Source organism: Erithacus rubecula, assembly GCF_903797595.1.
Source record: "Erithacus rubecula genome assembly, chromosome: 1".
Taxonomy (NCBI): domain Eukaryota; kingdom Metazoa; phylum Chordata; class Aves; order Passeriformes; family Muscicapidae; genus Erithacus; species Erithacus rubecula.
Window position 1 is genome coordinate 38,349,464 of NC_136658.1, and position 20,103 is coordinate 38,369,566.

The window sequence follows — 20,103 nt, forward strand, 5'->3', positions numbered from 1 at the left end:
CACTGAAAATAGTGCTCATAATCCATGGGTTACCATGTTGATTGGCAAGCCACTTGTGTTTTGTTGATTTTTTTCTCTTCAATTTCTTTTTACAAAGGTTTTGCACTAAAACATCATATAGTGTGGTGTATGAGAATAATTAGAATGTAATTATTTTGATAATGGTAATAAAAAAACTGTCATGAGTTTTGTTTTAATCTGTGAACTCATATTGCATTATTTTAAAGATTACTTCCATATGCAATTTATCACTAAATAATTCCTTATTCTAATTTCCTGTTTTTCAAGATGTATAAAAGTTCTTAGTTGTCAGTGTGATACATGTATTAATGTTTGAAGTCTTGCCTCAGCCTGTTTCATAGGTGTCTAAGATACTTAGGTATTTGATTTTAAAATGGTGTTTTTAAAATGAGGTTAATGTCCAAAAAAGATACTAGAAGGGAAACTTCGTAAACAAAACATACTTAATGCAGAAATGCATGATGTCTTGCTCTTGTAGTTCTAGTAGAATAAGTCTGATTTGTGTTTTTTTTCTTGAATTCTAGATTTATCCATGGCAGTACAAAAGTTTTCACAGTCTTTACAAGATTTTCAGTTTGAGTGTATTGGAGATGCTGAAACTGACGATGAAATTAATATTGGTAAGTACTCTCTTTACTTTGCTGGCAGTAATATTTTTGTAATTTCTTATAGCATATTGTCTGAAATACAAGTGTGGCAATTCACAGTTCTTTTCCAATACTTCATGTCACAAAATAAAAAATTTCAATAAATAGAAACCATGCAAGACTTTACATGTCAGAAACGATGTCTTCATGGTGTAGCTTGATTGTAGCAGATGTAGCAGAAAGTATTCAGTGGTACTTTTTCAGCTGAGTCAACTGCTGCTAAATTCTGCTGCTTCTTTTATGTTTCAGTCAGTTTTCAGTGGCTTACTAAAAGGTACACAAATTTTCTATGATGTAGCATCAGTCTGCAAAAACACACCTAAGTGCCTAGTAAGACACAGGGAGTATTTAAAGGCCTAAAAAGAGGAATATGTTCATTGCAACTTGTGCATTCCTAAGTATGTGGTTGTCTTAACTTTTGCCAGTAAAATTTACTAGCTGCTTATTGTTCTGTCTGTACACATGCAGAAATCCTGCATTTGCAGAACTGAACAGCTCAACTTGTCTTGAATGTAAGCCTCTTTAATGTCATCAACATACTCTCCCCTCAGCAGGCTAAACCTGGAAATGTTTCCAGGGTTCAGAAATTCAGCCACTCTTTACTGCAAGGCACTGCTGCAGTTGTGAGGATTTTACACAGTAGCATAGCAGCTGGAGTGCTTTAACCCCCACTGGTAAGAAATTTGGATTATAATCCATCTTCAGAAAAGCTAAATTCAGTATCAAAAGTCTTACATACCACATGGCCCCCATGTGTCTCCTAAAACATCTGAGAGGAAGTAAGATGGTTCTTAAAGAGTAGCTTCTAAAAATAAATAAATTGGCTGTACAAGAGGGAATGTAGGACTTGGTATTTTTTGAAGAAGTTCTATGTAATGAAGAGAGGGAACTCAGATTTAGTCTTTTCTAAGTGTATCTGTTATTATGGTCTGTTTTCAAGTCTCCTCTTCCTTCAATTTTTTCTTTTCCTGACTGAGTCATTGGACAGAAGTCTGAACTGCTTGTTTTCTCTCGCAAGGTTTGCCTCATCCTCACCCTGCAATATTCTGTTAGTCAGAAAACTGTCATCAAAGATGACTGGTATTTGGTCACAGTCTTCCACTAACTCCTGGCAGGGGGTGGGAGGGGAGATTTAATTTCACTGACAATTAAAAGTAGGGAAGTGAAATCACTGAGCTGCTGGTACTCAGGTATAAAACTGCATGCATTCTTCAGGTGTGTCCAGCTTGGAAAGAGACATGGTGTGCATGTACTCTTTGGCATGCTACATATTATTTCTTGGCTGTTAAAATGATATTGTACATATATGTTTCTAAACTAGATCTGCAGTATCTCAGCTATATGTCTTAGATTTGGTCAATCACTTCAAGACATACTGTTTTGCATTTGGTCAATAACTTTCTTCAAGACATACAGTTTTGCATTTAAAATCAGATGACTGAGAACAAAGACAACATTCATTTTACTTGTAACCTAAATGTAGCAGAGAAAAGACATTTTATTGTTTGGACATTAAACAGGCATTTTAAACTATTTAGGGAAAAAACACAGTTCATGAAGCTTGACAACTGATTTATTTCATATGAAGCTTCAAAGAAGGGATTTCTAGCTTCTAAAGGACCAATTGCCTGATGGATTGTCATGTACATCAAAGAAACTTCTAAGAGTAAAAGGTAAACTGACAGGAATCAAATTCAAGTCTAACAGAGCTTGAATGATACTGTGTGCTTTTATAGGGTAAGGCTCAATATTTGATCTCCCTAGAGCAATGACCTAGAATTTATCCATATCTTTAACATGCCCCAACAAGATAGATGTTTGCTTATCATCAAAGACAGCTTTGTATAGATGAATCCTTCTCTGTACCTCCTGCCTTCACCTCCTTTCTCTAAAAATACCTACAACTGTGCAGGCCAGTGAGAAGTTCTACTTCAGTCTGCAGTGATATTCTGACTTGATAAGATTTGTAAAGCCCTACCATATGCATAGGGGCTTATTGTAAGGACTACATTTCTATTTCAAGCTTAGCATTGAAAATCTATCCTAACACAACTTAGCACTGGGAATTCACCTCTGAACAAGACTTCTTCTGTCAGGATGTAAGTGTTTAAAGAAAAAAAGGTTCAGATTCTTTCAGCATTAAATATAAGTGATTCAATTTTTTGATTTTTTTTTCTTACCAATAAAAATATTTGGAATTGAATTGATAGCTGCATTAACATATTTTGAGGCAATAGTAGGGTTGAGGGTCTTTCTTTAGTAACTGAGCACAACTTTTTTTTTTTATTTTCTTTTTCCAGTCTGAAATCTAATAAAAGCGGTTTTATTTGCATTTCCTATAACCTGTGAATTTTTAGTTGCTCTTTTAATATAACTTATCTATTCCAATAATCCCATTGCATAAAACATGCAAGAAGTAATTTTAGTTAAACTTCGTGACACACTTCACATAAACAGAATTATGGTGGTGCTCTTCATTCTTATTTTAATCCACCTCTTATTTAATCCAGTGCTTTGTTTGGGTTGGTTTGTTTGTTTTTTTTTTTTTTTTTTAATTCCTATCTTTGATTCCTAATTTTGATGACTTCTAATCTTTTATTTGCAAGAATTTAACTCTTGTGTAGAAGGAGTGTTCTTCTTTGACAAAAAAAAAGTCTTTTTTGTGTCTGTCTGTACAATGCATTTTAGGTAGTTTTTTCATGTTGCTGCAAGTTCGCCAGATTATCTTCATAGTCACTTTCAGATATACCATGCCCAGTTTAGAGTCATTTTATGCATGAGTTTTAAGGAATTTGTCTGTCTTTTTTGGATAAGCAGACAGCCTTGTTTATCAAATTATCTACAGCTCTTATGTTTTTGGTTGGTTTTTTAACTGTGAACATCAAAGGATTCAAGCTATAGAAACCTTTTCATTTTAAATCTTTTTGCCAGCAAATTCAGTTTGGGAAACAATGGTCCCCATCTTTACTAGTTTCCCTCATTAAAAAATAAAACAAGCTGGCAACAATTGCTGGTTTTGTCCCTTCCTCTGGTTTGGAATGCTTGTGGAAGCATGTGATCTGCAGCAATGCATGGGCTGTACTGTTTGATGGCAGAACATGGTTTTTAGCTCCAGTTGCATGTGATTCAGCAAAGCTATTGGTTTTTTGTGCAATTGAAAATTTTGCTGAAGATGGCATTTTCAATGCAAAAATAACAAGATGAGTGACAGTGAATTAATAATACTGAAAAGCCACAGTAATGAAGTTTTGATGTAGCTTGCCCTTATTCTGAGAAGAGGGTGTTGCTTTCCTAATCTAACATCTGTTTTCCTCAGAAATACCAACACTTGATAACACTTTGCCGTTTGCTTTTCAGACATATCAGCCTGCTCTCAGCCCTCTTTGTAAACATTTTGCACAAAAATTAAATACTTAAAATTGACAGTAAAGGAGGTCAGTCATTTATCTTGCCCAGTCAGAGTTTTGTGTAAAATGGATGCATGGTTTTTACATGTTTCAAACCTTATAGGAAACATTGAACTTTATATCGATAGGACAGCTGCAAAAACTGTGTTTTTAATGATCGTATGTCTTTTACCTCAGTATACACTGCAGGCATAAATTTTGCAAGCAGAAGGTTTGCCCAGCTTCTCCTAGTATTATCCAACTTGTTGTCACCTGGATCTCTCCCTAGGAATTTCCCTATTTTGATCCTCTTTTATTCTGTTTTTGTTATCTGGTTTATGACGTCTAGAGATTAAAATAATAAACATTATTAACTCAATGGGATTCTTTCTTGTGCCTTCAACAAGTTTTTGTCTGTTTTGTGTTAGGGCTAATTATGTATCAGTGAGATCTAATATCTGCAGTATAAGACCATGCTTTTCAGAATTAAAAAAAAAAAAAAAATTCTGATATTCTAGCATTCTGATATTTTAGTATCTGTGTTTTATCAGCAAGTACTGTTCACACATGCTAATGTGTGAAAAGTGTATGTCCTTTCACTCCATGACTGCTGGTTTTGAAGTTTGGGATTTTCTGCCCTGAAGAGAGTTATATTGTGACAGATGTTTCAGGTGACATCAGATGCTTGATTTAAGAATATAATAGGATTATGATGACTTATACAATCATTATTAATTGAGCCACAAGGAATAGGTCAAAAGTTCTAAAATGTGGTATCTTGTGAGCACTGAATTCTTCTCTTGCCGCTAGCAGTTGGGGCTCGTGATCTTTGCTGACTCACACCTCGTCGTTCATGGGATTATTAAATTGCTTGCAACTAAACATCTACAAACTGTTAGCTCATACCTGGCAGTTCTGTTGTTTACAGCAGATAGTTTCAAGCTGAACTTTGAAAAATCAACTCAAATGTACTGGAGAGAAAGAACTAAAAGCCCAACAAAGAAATGCAGAGTGCTAATAGTAGTTGTTTGTTAGAGTCCACTGCTGTGTTTTGCTTCTTGTTTTAGTTGAGCAGTGAAGCCAGAACCTCTGTTGTATTTTTTTCTTGTACTGGGCATCCAAATGCACAATGCTTTTCAGTTAGCATTTGCTCTAACCTCTTGTCAGAGGACAAGCATCCTGTAATTCAAAGCAGCAAATAATCATAGGAGCTTTAGGCAAGCCTCCAGTGTGTAGAGACAAATCTTGACAATCAGCCTATAGTCTTGGCAGTCTTTTGGTTTGGACACTGTCTTTTGGAGGCTCATCAGGAATCTGAGAAGGTAGATGTCAGGTTACTCATCTTTTCAAGCCACTTTTGCTTGTGGTGTGTAATGGCTTCTTGAATTTGCTTGGCTCTTCCTGAATTATTTATTAAATGCAGTCAAGCCACCTACAGTCTGAATCACTTGGATATCTTACAGGTCATCTCCTTAATTACTTGAGGTTAAGCTTTCATGTTCAAGAAAGTTCTTTTTTGGGGTTAATATTCAACCTACTTTGCACTGAATTCCTATTGTAAGCAGGCTTCCGAGTGGAATTACCAAATTCCAAATAAGTCTAAAATTACTTCCAGCATCTCAGGTGTGCTACTGCCTTATCCAAAGCAAAGAAAAGAACAGCATCTCGCCACCACCTTGAGGGTAGAGTTCTGGGGGTGGATTTTTTTAGTGTAGGCATCATCCCATCAGCTTTTCTACTGCTTGAGTTTGTTGACCTTGTGGAGCACATTAGAGAAAAGTGTATTTACAAAAGGTGGTTTTATTTTAGATGGGTGGGGAAGGGTTGAGTCCTGAATTAGACTAGAAAGCTATTTACAATGGAGACTGAATTTGCATGGAAAGATTGCATGCTGTTTTTTCACAGTAATTACCTGCTTAGATTTGCCAGCTCTTTTTCCTCCAGCTGAAAGAATGAATTTTAAGATTTAGCTTTTTAGATTACTTTCAAAGTAATTTTGCTTAAGGTTCTTGTAAGATCACAGGACAGGGTTCTTTGGTACTTGTATAAGATTATTTTTATCTACAGAAGTTCAATGGTAACAATTTATGGGAGGAACTCAGCACAATCAGAGTGTGAAGTGCCTAAAGCATTTATTTCAAATCTGTGGATTCTGTTCCTGACATTATTTTTTTTAATCCCTGTTGCATATTTGACAATTTAATGCCACCTGTTTCTGGAACTCTATTATAGTTTCTTGACTTCAAGAAATGAGTCATTCTATCTAGTGCTCAAATCCTGTCAAGGCTTCAAAACAACATCTGTCCCAGAAAGTGAAGGTTGGCATTCTGTTGGTCAAGCCCAGAGCTCTTGTCCTTGCTTTGGAAGAGCAAATGAGGCTGACAAATCAGGAAACAAAATAATGGTGCAGTACGTTTTTATCTGTTCAGAAAGAAAAGGTAAAATAAGATCAGCAACACAGTCCTTGTTGTTTCTTTTTCTCTTGGATACTTATCAGAAGGTTGCTGGAATTTGCATGCTCCGTTCTCTGTTGACCTTAAGATGAGTATTCAAATGAAAAACTGATTGGAGTGGCTGATGCAGTTACTGCATTTCTGTTTGTCCTACCTTTCTTCGGTGTCAGGAGTAGCTGACAGTAGGAGCTCTCCGAGTCTCTGCAGTTTGCATCCTGGTGTACTAACAGAAGCTAAAATTCATGTTAGTTCATTTTACTGTATTGGACTGCAGACTGTGGTGTCTCAGATAGTGCTTGCCTTGGAGCTCTAGAAAGAGTTTGAGGGAGGCAATGGACAGCAACAACTTTGTTGTTTTGATGCATTCTTTTAAAGAGTTGAGTCAAAATTTGATCTGAACAGCTGAGTAGGTGAATGGACAAGTCCATGCCACTCACAGAAGTAGCTTTTGTGTCTCTCATTGATATTTTGATCTTCTGGATTCTCAGAGGTGTATTCTATTTTGTCCTCATTCCATGCCTTCAACATACATCTTTTCCTCTCCTTTGTCACTTCATTATTTCTGGATTTGGACATCCCAGTGGAAGTATGAATGCCCGTGGGGAGACAATCTGAGGACTAGAGTGTTGCTTTATAGAGTTTTGAAAATAATGAGTATGTACTGTTGATGCATATAATGCACTTCTAGTAAAATGGCATAACATTTTAGAGATGTCAGGCTAGCATACCTCTTGAAAAATAGGATCTCATTTTCAAAAACAGATAGCAGTTTGATCAACTCAGCTTTGGCATATTCATCTTCAGCTTTGAACAAGTAAGAGAAAGGATTTGTACTTTCTGGAATCAGAATAATTAGTAGAGTTTAGAATTTGAAGCAAGGGAACTTTTTGATCCCTTTGTAGGCCTAAATTCAATTAAGCAATTACGGCAAACCTAACATCTGCTGAAGTATTTGGTGATGTTTTTTCTGAACTCTTCCATTATTCAAGCAATAAATGCACAAAACTTTAAAAAACAGAAAAACAGTATTAATGATTCTCAGTTGCATTCTGAATATATTGCTTTTGCATTTACTTCCTCTATTTCAACACTCATAAAGAGCCACACACAAATAAGGTTTATACAGCTGGAAAGATTAAAATATCAGGGTTTTTTCCTTCACTTAGAGTATGGATGGGTCTCTGAAGAATTGGGTATTGGCAAGCCTGAAATGTAGTCATAATTAACTTCTAATTTCTTTGTTCATGGAATGCTATGATTGAATATTAACTTTTGCAGTTTAACCTGTCTGCAAACAATGTTGTACATTGCTCAGTGGTTGTTTCCTATGTCATGTTGTTATTTAGCTGTTCAAAAAGCTTGAGCTTGAAGCAGCAGTTCTTATCTCAGAACAAAAGATTTGTACTGATAGTACCTTTATATAACAACTCTTTCTAGTGGGATGGGGGAGAGAGAGCGAGAGAGGATTGTAATCTGATTGCATCAGAATCCATCTTTGAATTTGTTTCTGAATATTCTATAGTTTTTTGAGCTCTTCTTCCTCTGACATGTCAACTCAGTCAACTCTGGCAAAGCCAGATCTGCTCAAGTCAAAGGTTAATGGTCTGTTTAGTTGTGGTAAAGATTAATTGAAATTAATGAACTTCCATGGTATGCTGTTAGTTTTCAATAGGGGCCAATTCAAGCTGCTATTTTTTTCAAAGTAGGTCCCTAGCAGCACTTTAAGATCACTTTGTACCTGTTAGAATTTGATATATTGAATATTGTTCCCCATGCCCTGCTGAGTTCTGCAGCTGTGGAGCTCTGCCCCACTGCTTTGCCTGTGGCTCCATCAGGTGAAAAGAGAGGCTGATTTCTCTTTGACATGATAATTTAAATCCCCATTTTGTAATGTGTCATAGAGGTGCAGCATTTCTTAATGATGACTTATGTAAACCCTTATCTCTTTCTTCTGTGAGAATATGGCAGAAATGGTGTATTTGTTGTGACTTGTCCCAAAAGCCTCTACCTTTTCACAGAGCTGTAGAAGAAAGGGGAGAGACAATAAAAGAGTTAGTAGTTTGTAGACTATTTTGATATAGTGCCCTATGCAAGCACATGACTGCTTGAGAGATCCTTCTCACGTTCCTAAGAAAGGGAAGAAATTATTTAGATGATTTAAAATGTTTTTGCTGGCACGCCAAGATGCCGTGTTTCAGGAGAGGTGCTGTATGCTAGTAGAGTCTGGAATGAGATTTTTCTGCCACATCTCTGCCATGTTGAAGAATTCATGCTACAGTAGATAGTAAATTTTCCAAATTGAATTATGTATTTTCAAAATCTGTATTATTTTTATAAATAGAGTAGTATGTAGCTCAGTGTAGATATGCAGCTGTATTTTTAATAAAGTGTTAAAAGTGTAATGGTGGTAGTGGAATAATTCTTTGTTGTGGATTTGTTTTTGTTTTGTTTTTACTACCATGCTGTGGGTTAGACAGCCATTACGAACTTTAAAAAAATTCAGGACTCTCTGAAGTGTTTTGCCCTTGCTTGATCTATTTAGAATTTTCTACTTGTATTTGCTTTGTGAGGTTCTGCATGAGTAGGGCACAGCAATTTACTGATATTAAGAAAAATAATCAAATTTATTTAAAATGTGTAACATTGCAAGTCTTCAGGTGATCTCTCCATTTATTGTTTAGACAAGTGCTGACAATAAATCTGGGAATTCCAGATTGCCTGAACTTTCATTCAAATCTTAGTTTGTATATAAACATGTAGCTTTCTGCGTAGACCTCAGTTGAAAAGAAGTGGAGTGGAAAGTGTAAATGTATTAACTCAAAGAATTGTTTTAACTTTTGTACAAGGCTTGTACTTGTATGTTTAAATATTTGTGACATGATAGTTACTTTTTATAGCAAAGAATTCTCAAATATGATACTGTTTGTAACTGGATTTAGATGGTTACCCTGACAGAGGTTTGTTTCTGTAATGGGAAAAGTATTTTACTTCTAATAGCGACCCTGGACTTTACGCTTTACACCAGTAAAAATCTTCAGAAAATACCTTGCTATATTGCTTATTAATTTTCTGCAAAGGGAGAATACTCTTGAGTTCAAGTTGCCTTATATAGTATGTACATGTTACACTGTCCTGCCGACACATCTCGCAGAGCTTTGGGCTTCACTTAAGCTTTGGTGCCTTTTATGGTTCTTATATTGACCTGCAGTGTGAGACACACTCGTGTGATGCTCAGGCAGGAGATTCCATTGTCACTGTGGAATTACTGGGCTCTTCTGCTAGTTTGTGTCACCTTTATAGTGTGACAAAACCCAAATGCTTATGCCTGGTATATGGCCTGCAATTGAAGGGCTTTGAAGCTTTGTGGGGAACATTGTCTGGAAACATACAGGGATCAAATGCTCTAAACCAGGGGAGATCAAATGGGGAGACTGTTGCTGAGTATCCGATAGTTTCATTGTTGATTTGTTTTCATGGGGAATTTGCAGTACTTACTACCATCTCTCTGTCCTAATACCATGAAGAGCCAAAATGCTCCTATATATGATGTGGAGAAAAAATTACCACTGGATTTACTCTTGAGTTTACAATGCCTTGGCTGAAATGAAATAAAGAGATTCCTTGGGGTTTCTTTACTTTTAGTTGCATGTACTTGAGTAGCTGTGCCCTGATGAAATTTTCTGCTTGCCAGCATATGATCATATTTGGAGAACAGTACATAGACCTTGAAGCATAAATTTGGTATAAAAAGGCTTAATTTTGTAATTCTTCTTGCTTATTCATTTGTGTAATTTCTTTTCAGAAGCTTTAAAACAGGCATTTTCATCTCTTTGCTGTTATCATACTTTTTCTTCCTGATCTATAATTTTTTTTTTTTTTTTTGGCAAATTTGGATTTCCTTATGTGAGGTAGCACAGTTATTTTCAATAATTAAAAAAAATCTGCAAATACCTTTCCTCACAGTTCAAGGAGGGAATTGCCACAGGAAATAAAGTTGCCACTGAAACTTGTGCTCCCCAGGAGATGCTTCAAAATCTGAAAGATCATGATAGATTCGATAGAAAAAGCATTGGATTAAGCCCTTGCAGACTAATTATGGAGCAAATAGTAAGAATGTTCTCTTTTTGAGTCTGAAATAGCTTCATATGGTCTGCTTCATTCTTAGGAATGTCTTGATTCTATCACAAGGACAGTACAGACCAGACAGGGTTGTCTGTACCTTAGTGTGCTTTCCCATGATGGAAGTCTTCAAGGAAATCTGTAGTTATTTGGACTGTAAATTTAAACCACTGTCTTCTGGCAGGAATCTTTGTGACTTTGAAAGTGTATTTCCACTTGTATGTTGATGTAATCTTTAAACTTCTATACTTGAATTTTTGTTTCATTTTACGTCTTTTACTACTGGAAGTACATTTCATTGTTTTATAGGAAGGACCAAATGGCTTTTTCTTACTGTTCTTGTGGAGACTGTGGTAAATGTAAATACAGACAACAGGAATGCATAAGGTCCTTATTACAGATCTATAAAACCTGATACCTAGATTAGGAAGGTAAGAGAAACCAAATGGAGAGGATAAGGCAGCACATACAATAATCATTTTCCAAATTTAAACTAAGACTGAAACCCCATGAAGAAATATCATTATTTTGATATTATAACTTCTTTTTTTGCAATGAAATCTTCTAACATAATTTGTCTCTTGACACCAATACTCAGCTTAAAGGGTATCTGACATGCTGCAAGCTTGCAAACTGGAATTTACATAAATATCTGACTGCTACTATCTTAAACCTTAACAAAAGAAAACAGTTGCTGCATTTCCTCTATTATCTTGGGAATGATACTCAGAAGGGGACAAAATAGCTAAAATAATAATTGGTTTCGAATTCTGTACTCCTCTCCTATTTTGTCATCTTTTCTGCTTTTCCAGTAAATATTACTTATGGTACAGAGCTCAGTCTTCCAAGCTGAAGTTTCTCCAAAAATATTGCCATTTGGAAAGTGAGGGAAGAAGACCTAGGCAGAAATAGCAGAAGAAATAACAGTAGGTAAAGAAAATAGAAAACCTGAGCAATTGTTGGGAAGATTTATCAGACATATGTCTTCTTGTCCAAATACAGCTTTTCTGAAAATGTGTTTTAAAAATAAAACTAACAGCTGTTTTCTGTAGGAAAATGTTGCAGTCATCTTGCACTGCTGTTCTTTAAATTATGTTACAAAGGTGCTTCAGCCCAGTCAGCATAAGTTATAAAATGCTTTGACACCAATATTCTGCTTAAAGTTCAAGGACGTTTGACATTTTTCACAATTTACATAAATTATTCATTATTTCTGTTTATAGATTAAAGTGTTGATCCTTCAGTTTGTTCCTATTTGGCTCAACTGTAATTCCCTTTAAAGCTCTAGGTAATTGTATACTTTTATATTTATAGGCTTAATTCAGTAGAAAAAATAGGAGGAAAAAAGGATAATTAACAAATCAGTCCAGGTCGTGATAGTGGTAAAGGAAACCTCAGTTGTATAAATTAAGGCTCTATTTGAGTTAATTGCCAACATATTGAAAGACTGAGATAATGACAGGCTTTGGGAGTCTTTTTTCAAGACAGTCCTCCTCCTCATTTTGTAATGTGAAAACTTGCCATAATGGTGATATTTTGGGACATCCCATTTAGTTACCTACTGATAGACATTACGGATCCTCTGTGGCTTTAATGACATCCACAACACTTGTTAAGTATAAATTACTGAGAAAGCTGATGATTCTCTCTTTATACCTGTTGTGGCCTGTCAGTGTTACTCTGAAATGTTTGCTTTTTCTGTCTTCTGTGGCTACTCTTGTCCTACCCACTGTAGCTCCCCATCACCACCACCTCACATACTTTTTCAATATGTCTTAAAGCCTTAGAAAGAAGAATGGAAATTCTATTTGCTGTTGTGATTTGTTGAAAAATTGCTTGTTCTGGCTGCAGTTAATGCCAATCATTAACAGCTTTGGAAATAAAACTGTGAATTAACAGCTATTTAATAATATATTTATTTTAATTTTAAATTTGGAAAAGGAAGTCTCTTCTCCCAGCCTTCATGGATTGTACATTAATTCTGCTTTCTCACGGAAGTCTAGTAAACAAGTGTTAATTCTTAGAAAATTTCCTTATGCTCCACTGGTCTATCTTGAATTCTTGATATATTATTTACAGGGAAAAACTCCCTTCTAGACTTCAGCTGAAGTTCATGCTCAAGCATGAATTTGGGCCTGCTAAAGCAAGTCTGTGCTAGGTATGACCAGTTCTGGAGAATGTTCTTGACTGACCTTCCTGCCAAAGAGTACTGGGAGCAATGTACAGCACAGTCCTGGCAGTTCCTCAGTCAGATCAGAAAGGCATAAGGAAATCTCTAACAGTCTTGCTCATTTTGCCTTTCATGCAGCAAGGTGTCGTGAGAACATGTGACATATATCTTTATGTATTATTTTTCTGTGCTGGAATTCACATATCTGAAGATGGTGGTGCTATCTGCTTATAATGCTATAAAATCTTGTGTGCTTTAGAGTATATAAAATCTTGTGTGCTTTAGAGTACGTAAAAACTGTCTATGCATTGTTTAAGACTGAATGTATAAGTGGAAATTAAAGCAATAGAAAAGAACATTTAGTTGTATTGTCTTCCACAGTAGCTTTTAATTTCTGTTTTGGGTTGAATATTACCTTCCAAACTTGGCATTAGGCCTTTCAGTTCAGTATTGGTCATGCAAAACTATTATGTGTCATACAGTTTGTCAGCCTTTTCTCATTAAATGTAGATGATGTCATATCTATTGTGTGTGACATTTAGTGGTACAGTGTAACACAGTTCTCTTAAATATTAAGCAAATGTTGATAAAGTAGCTTCACTAATTTCCTCAGACATGGATACATTCTCTACACAAGTATATAGCAAAATCTTCATAAGATTTATTATGTCCATTTTTTTCTATGAGCTACTGAGTTGATTTCAATGCAGTAAATCAGATTTGTAGAGTGTAAATGAATCATATTTTTAATAAGCATTCTATAAATTCACATAAATTAATTTTTTCCTTTTTTACTTCTCCCTCATTCACTGAAGTCTACATATATGAGTGTAGTTCTTTGTGGAGCTATACCATGTGTTTGAAACTATAGGGATTCTGGAAAAAAAAGAGCATTGTTGATCTATACCATTAATGTTTAAGCTGTTGGTACTGTTAGTCTGTTTCTTTATGAAGCAAATTAATTAAAATACTTTTCAATTAAAAGTAAAGAGAGTACTTTTTTTTTGTGGTAAATAAAATAATGAGAACCCTTTCTCCTGAACAAGGGAAATTTTGCAGCACATTGTTAATTGAGTTGGGAGCACTCCAGAGAGAGCAGGTGGGAACCTGTTGTGTTTGTGATGGAGACTGCAAGTGTACATCTAGGTACACATTCAATTGTTTTTGCTTCTTGGGCATTGCTTTTCACAGGCATCATTTCTAACATGATACCAAATGTATCTTACAAGTCCTTTGGAGTAGCCCTTAAATAAAAAGCAGACTGTAAAACTGTTGGGATTTTTAAGTTAATATTGCCTAATGACTTAGAATAAAATATTGGGTCAGCACTTCATTTTCTTTTAATGGCCCACCAATAACAATAATTCTTTATGAAAAGAATTGAAAATATCTTTATATTTAATATGCTAGGCTGCATATTGTACTTCATATTATTGGTGTGTGTTCAGAATTTATTTCTTATCAGCACATTCCCATGACATTTCCTCTTGCAAAATATTTGACTCTTCTTCCTCCCACCCCCTTTTTGTTAACAAAGTTCACTTTAATTCTCCTGTGTCTATTCTGATTAAAATAAGTGGATTTAGAAAATGTTGTGGCATTACACACCAGCTTCACAATCTTTTCTTAGTGATGAGTGTCCTGACAGACAGTGGGCTGCATCTGACACAGATGGGTCTGATTACTAAATCTTCTGGTTTTCAACTACACAAAAGCACCTCAACTTATTATTGTTGAAATGTCTGTTTGTTTCCTGTTGAGAGCTGTGACTCTAGAGTTAGATGAGTGTACCTGTGCCCAGGGTTTGTGCTGAGATCCTGATGAGGGTGCTAGTTGAGGAAGGGAAGAATGCTCCTGCCCAGATCACCCAGGTCACCAAGTGTTCAGGTGCCCTCTGGGTGAATTGCCTCAGCTCCCTTGGTGACCATTGCCCTCAGCATTTCTCTGGCTGCCCAGCCCCAAACTGAGGTGAGGCAGAGCTGTCCCCTCTCTCAGCCAGAGGGCTCTATGGGAGAAGGGGGGAGAAAGGAGGACAAAGGGTACGCTAGGAAAAGAGGAGCAAGGGCTCTCTTTCCTTCCCTTCCCCCCTCCCACTGCAGCTTCCATCACAGGCAAAATTCTCTAGGGACATGTCTCTGGCTTTTAATGAGGCCACACTGAGCAGGGGTTGGATGGGAACAAGGATGTAATAACATGAAAGATCAGTACTGCAGTACTCAGGACTATTGTAGGAGAGCTGGCATGGATAAATCCTTTCTAGAAGTATGTGATGGCATTGCAAGGACAGAAGAACCATTGGGGTCACCAGAGATGTCCCTGTTGCAGAACTCTGTGTGCAGGGTGTGCATCCTTCACAATGCTCTGAATAACACAATGCGCACATTCTTTCTGTGCACCTCCTGAGCTGGGAAGGACATCCCATTGCTGGATGTAGGGATGGGTGTGAATGTTGGGATGGATGTGGGGATGGATGTGAGCAGTGGGCATCAGAGGTGTTGTCAGTTTTGATGTGAAGGTGTCTCTGCAAAGTCTCATAAGATCAGGGGAATGGTTTGTTTTAGTGCTGCTGAAGAGTGTATGTTCTGTGTTCTTAGTGAAGTTTTGACCTTTGTGAGTCCCCCAGAGGTGAGCCAATGGAAGGAAAAGATGGAGACAGTGTCTCAGTCTCTAGCTGAGGCATTGTACAGGTGACAGACTAGTATCTTTACACTAATGTTAAATATTGATGAAAATCTTGATTTACACACTTACAGAATTTTATATGCTTTTTATCCTGTGGCTGACCTGAATTTCTTTAAACCCTAAGCAAAATATTTCAACTTTGAAACTAAAAACCGCTTTGGTTCTGCCTTGAAATTCAAAAAATACATTAAAAGCTTCTTGTACTGGTTTTGTGTTTTGGGTTTCTTTTACACTGCCCTTCATCCTCCCTCACCCCCCCCCCCTCCCCATCCTCATAGTTTAGCCATGTCTGTCTGGCTAATTGTTTATTTAGGTTTTAGCATTTCATGTTGGTTACTTAGATATTCATGAGTGTAACGCTCTACAGATTCTTAGTCAGGTATAACCAATCAGTTAATGATCTTATTTCTTTACCTGTTTGGCTTTTTTTTTTTTTTTTTTTTTTTTTTTTTAAATGGGGTACTATGAGTTGATTAAGAGATTGAGTTAATTCAGTGGATATCAAACTGAAATTCCTGATATCAACATAACTGGCAAAATCTTCTGGCACTTGTGTTCTCAGGGAAAAATATTGAAGGAAAAGACTCAAAGCCCAAGTAGATGGATGTTTAACTTCCCAGGTGGATTTGGACTAGACCAAGAACTCGTAATGGAAAAAAAATAATTTGTCAGCAAACAATGGCTTAGAGGTCAAGATATGCAAGCGTAACATCATAGTTGCAAAAAAAAAAAAAAAAATAGCTATGCAATTTCTTGCAGAAGAAATTGAAACAAACAGCAAAGCGTTCTTCAACTGTAAAAGTTAACAGAGAGAAAGGAGAATTGAAGGGTGACCTCTGCAAGGTCCAGATGGTATAAAGAATAGAAATTATTTGGGAATGGTCCAAAAACTAAGTAGCAGTTCATGAATGCAGACAAGACAGTTAGGGTAATCCAGATACTACTATCTTGTAAAGGATCTGTTCCAGTACTTTCTAGAAAATGTGCTTATTTCCTTAAATCTTTTAGAGAAGTTGTGAAGGGATAAAGCCCTCTTATTGGAGACTGACACAAAAAACATTTAAGAAGATGAAAAAATAACTAAGAGGTGGAGTTCCATTAGCATACCGTTAGCACTATATGTTGGTTAACTGTGAAGAACTTTTCAATCCTGTTCTTTTGAGAAAATTTGAATTTTGTTTCCATGGGGTTATTTTACCTCTTTCAAAATGATTGAGGTTGCCTCAAGTTTATTGTGAGAAACTGTAGTATTTAGCAATCTGCATTCTGAGTTCAGAGCTTTAAACCACAAAATGTAGCATCCTGTCATTGGTAGCAATTACTGCTAGTTGCATCCGGAGAAAATAAAATGAGATTTTTAACTCTCTTCACATAATTGTCCTCTGGGATTGTTGCCTGTGGGACTGTGATGCTGGATCTGAGTAAATCCTGTGCTCTTGAGAAAGTAATACAAATGGAAAGGTTTTTCTAGACTGGTTTGTCTTAAGAGTTTTCTGAGTGTTTTACTCTTTCTTGCCCTCTTTTAGGGGTTAATTCTTGTATTATGTTTCCATTGAGTCTGCTTCAGCCCTTTGACTTCTATTTGAAAACAGTTTTGAGCAAAGACTCTGTCACAGTTGTAACAAAATTCAAAGCTTATAAATCAATCATCTGTTTGGGTCACCTGAGACCTTGTCCTTGTAAAACATAAAGCTAAAGAGCAGTTAAATCTAAACAGTTGGCATTTCTTCTAAAATGTTGAGTTTCAAATATTTACCCAAATATTTTTCACAGGTCTTGCAAATATTTGTTCTCCCACTTGTTGGGAGAAACTCATTATTTTCTTTCTGCTTTAGTTGCTAAAGTGAATTTCTGGATGAAAGTGGAATTTTTGTTTTGAGACTGATCTTTCCCATGTTTGCAATTCCATTTAAAAATTATTTTTAAAATACAAATGACTCTCTAAGACTCAGGTTCTTCTTTTTTTTTTTTTGCTCTTGACCTTCTGCCTGCTTCAGTCTATCTTGTTTAAGACTGATACATTCAAGTATAAGAGCAATATTTAATCACTGTAGCTTCACTCCAATAAAATCCTATCCAAATAGTTGTCTTAAAATATCATTTTAAGCAGAAACTTCTTTTTCTTGTTTTCCTTTCAGCCCGTCACTGAAGGAGTTTGCTCGCTCCTGATTGCTGTGAAGAGGGAGAAGCGACTGGAAGTTTGCTGACAATCTTGCATTGGACCTCTCCTTGTGTAAAATAGTACACTTTTTCTATTCCCCCTGAAGTGGTTTAAAAAAAAAAATAAAATTGTGTAGTAGGGTTATTTGGAATTCCTATGCAAAGGCCGAAATGTACTAGCACAAACTACAGCAATTTTTAATAAACTGTTCAACCAAAGAGTTTTGAATCAATTTAAAAAATGTTTTCTCTCAATGTGCTACCTCCCTGCTCCCTGACCCAAAATAAGTTTTGAATGCTGTTGTACCTTTCCTTTCCTGCAAAAAGCTTATATTGGAGATGTAGACCTGTGTTTATATTAGAAACACTCTTGAGTATTGTCCAGTAAATGTATGCTAGTAATCCAAGAATATGGTACGTAAGTGATAAGAAGACAAAGTAATTCATCACCCGAGAGAAATTCTTGTAGAATACATTATGGATCAGACTTGCCAGAGTCATCCATTGAGATGGTGTCCTTATGCCATTGGAGTCTGCTGTTTGCTTTGATTTTATATTTCTATTCAATATAGCTTTGTTAAAGAAGTTTTAAGTGTATTTTTATGCAACTATAAAAAATAAAAAAAAAACAAGCAAGAAGTGAAGCTATTTTTGTCCTTCCTTGGGAGTCAGTCATGACTAAAGGAGTGAGCTAAGAATTAACATCTGTAGGGGGATTTTTAAATATCATGAAAGTTTAACCAGCTCTAATCCCTCCAAAGATTATGTCTGTCCTGGTTTTCCTTCCTCTTATGGGTACTTACAACATTGAGGTAAGGCTTTCATGACTCAGATTGGAACAAATTTACTAAATCAGAAAGAAGTTTATATTAAGTTGTCTTGCCCTAAAAGTAAATAGCCATAGAATTGCTCTCCCACTATTTCTGTTTACATAAATATTTTAAAATGGCAAAGTCATAGCATTTTTTTAGTATGGTTGCATAGCTAATACCACTTAAATGTACAAATGCATTTTTTTTACTTCATGTATAATGCATTTTCTTGCTTCATGTGAAATTTTTTCCTGGGTAGCTGGAAGAGTGAGGTGACTTCTATACTTACCACCTTAAAAGTTGGTTAGCGGAACACTTACTAATTCCTTAGTTAATGTTTAAAATAAAAGTTTTCCAGTTAAAGTTTAAAGATTGTTATGAGCTAACTATTAGGAAAAAAAGAAATCAATGAATAGGTGTGGGTTTTATTTTCAAACTCTCTAGTCTTTCATAATATGTACAAATAATTTCCTATTATTTTCTCTCCTTTTTTTCCCTTGGTTTTTTTTTCCCACTCAGAGGAGTCTACCATTTTCCCTTTTGGAAGTTTATGGCCTCTCTTTGGTTTATAATTTGATCTTGCCATATAATGTTCTTGTGAAAGATGCAGGAAGGCCTTTAGCATAAAAGAAGGAAGAAATATTAATATAATTAAGTGAAAAACGACCAGTCAGATGGAATGATCCATTTCGTTCTGTATCAGTATGATTTCCATGGGAATGCATGGATTGTGTAGCTGAGTGTGGCAGGTTGACCCTGGCTGGATTAGTAATGCCCACCAAAGCTGCTCTGTCATTGCCCTCCTCATCTGGGCAGGGGAGAAAAAATGCAAGGGAAGGGTCATGGGCTGAGATAAGGGCAGGGAGAGGTCTATTGGCAATCACTGTCATGAGCAAAACAGACTCGACTTGGGGAAATCTGTTTAATTTAATGACAATCAAATCAGAGTAGGGTAATAAGAAACGAAACCCAAATTTTAAAGAAACTTCTCCTGCCCCACCCTTCTTTTCAGGCTTTACTTTAATCCCAGTTCTCTACCTCTTCCCTGCCAGTGCCACAGCATGGGAATAAGGCTGCACCTCCCTCCTCCTCATTAGGAGCACTCCTTAAGCTCTTCCCTTGCTCCAGTACTGGTCCCTCCCTCGGGGGACAGTCTTCACAAACTTCTCCAACCTGAGTCCTTCCCATGGGCTGCAGTTCTTCATAACCTGCTCCACCATGGATCCTTGCCACAGGATTGATTCCTTCAGGAACAGGCTGCTCCAACATGGTTCCCTTTAGGGTCTTCATGTAGGGGGAAGCTGGTCTTGGTGGGAAATCATTTGTAACCAGCTTTTTGCTCAGTTTTGAATAACCACATTCAGTTCTCCTTCTCTGTCCAGAAAGAGAACATGAGAACTTTGAGGAGACACAAGTTTCATAGTAGTTATATTTGCATAAGAAAATTTATCAAACTTAAAAATTCTCTAGGTCTAAAAAGTTTGAGCTGCCTGTTGATGGAATTTGTTTAATTATTACTGGAGTAAAAGTATCACCTTTGTCAAAGATGTGGGTTTTAATTCCCCAGTCTCTTACTGCAGTTTTCTGCATGTCATAGAATCCAGAGGTCCCTATGAGGAACAGTGTCCCAAACAGATTGCTAGTATAAGTTTT

The 20,103-nt window shown here is 36.3% G+C and overlaps 1 protein-coding gene across 1 annotated transcript in view; it reads left to right on the top strand.

The window, feature by feature from the left end:
* ARHGAP42 (Rho GTPase activating protein 42) overlaps window positions 1-20,103 on the top strand; it is a 139,771-nt gene that overhangs the window by 31,221 nt on the left and 88,447 nt on the right. The window contains 3 exon segments of the mRNA XM_079302274.1: window positions 546-645; window positions 17,617-17,639; window positions 17,642-17,676. Of these exon segments, the coding sequence (XP_079158400.1) occupies window positions 546-645; window positions 17,617-17,639; window positions 17,642-17,676 (158 nt within the window).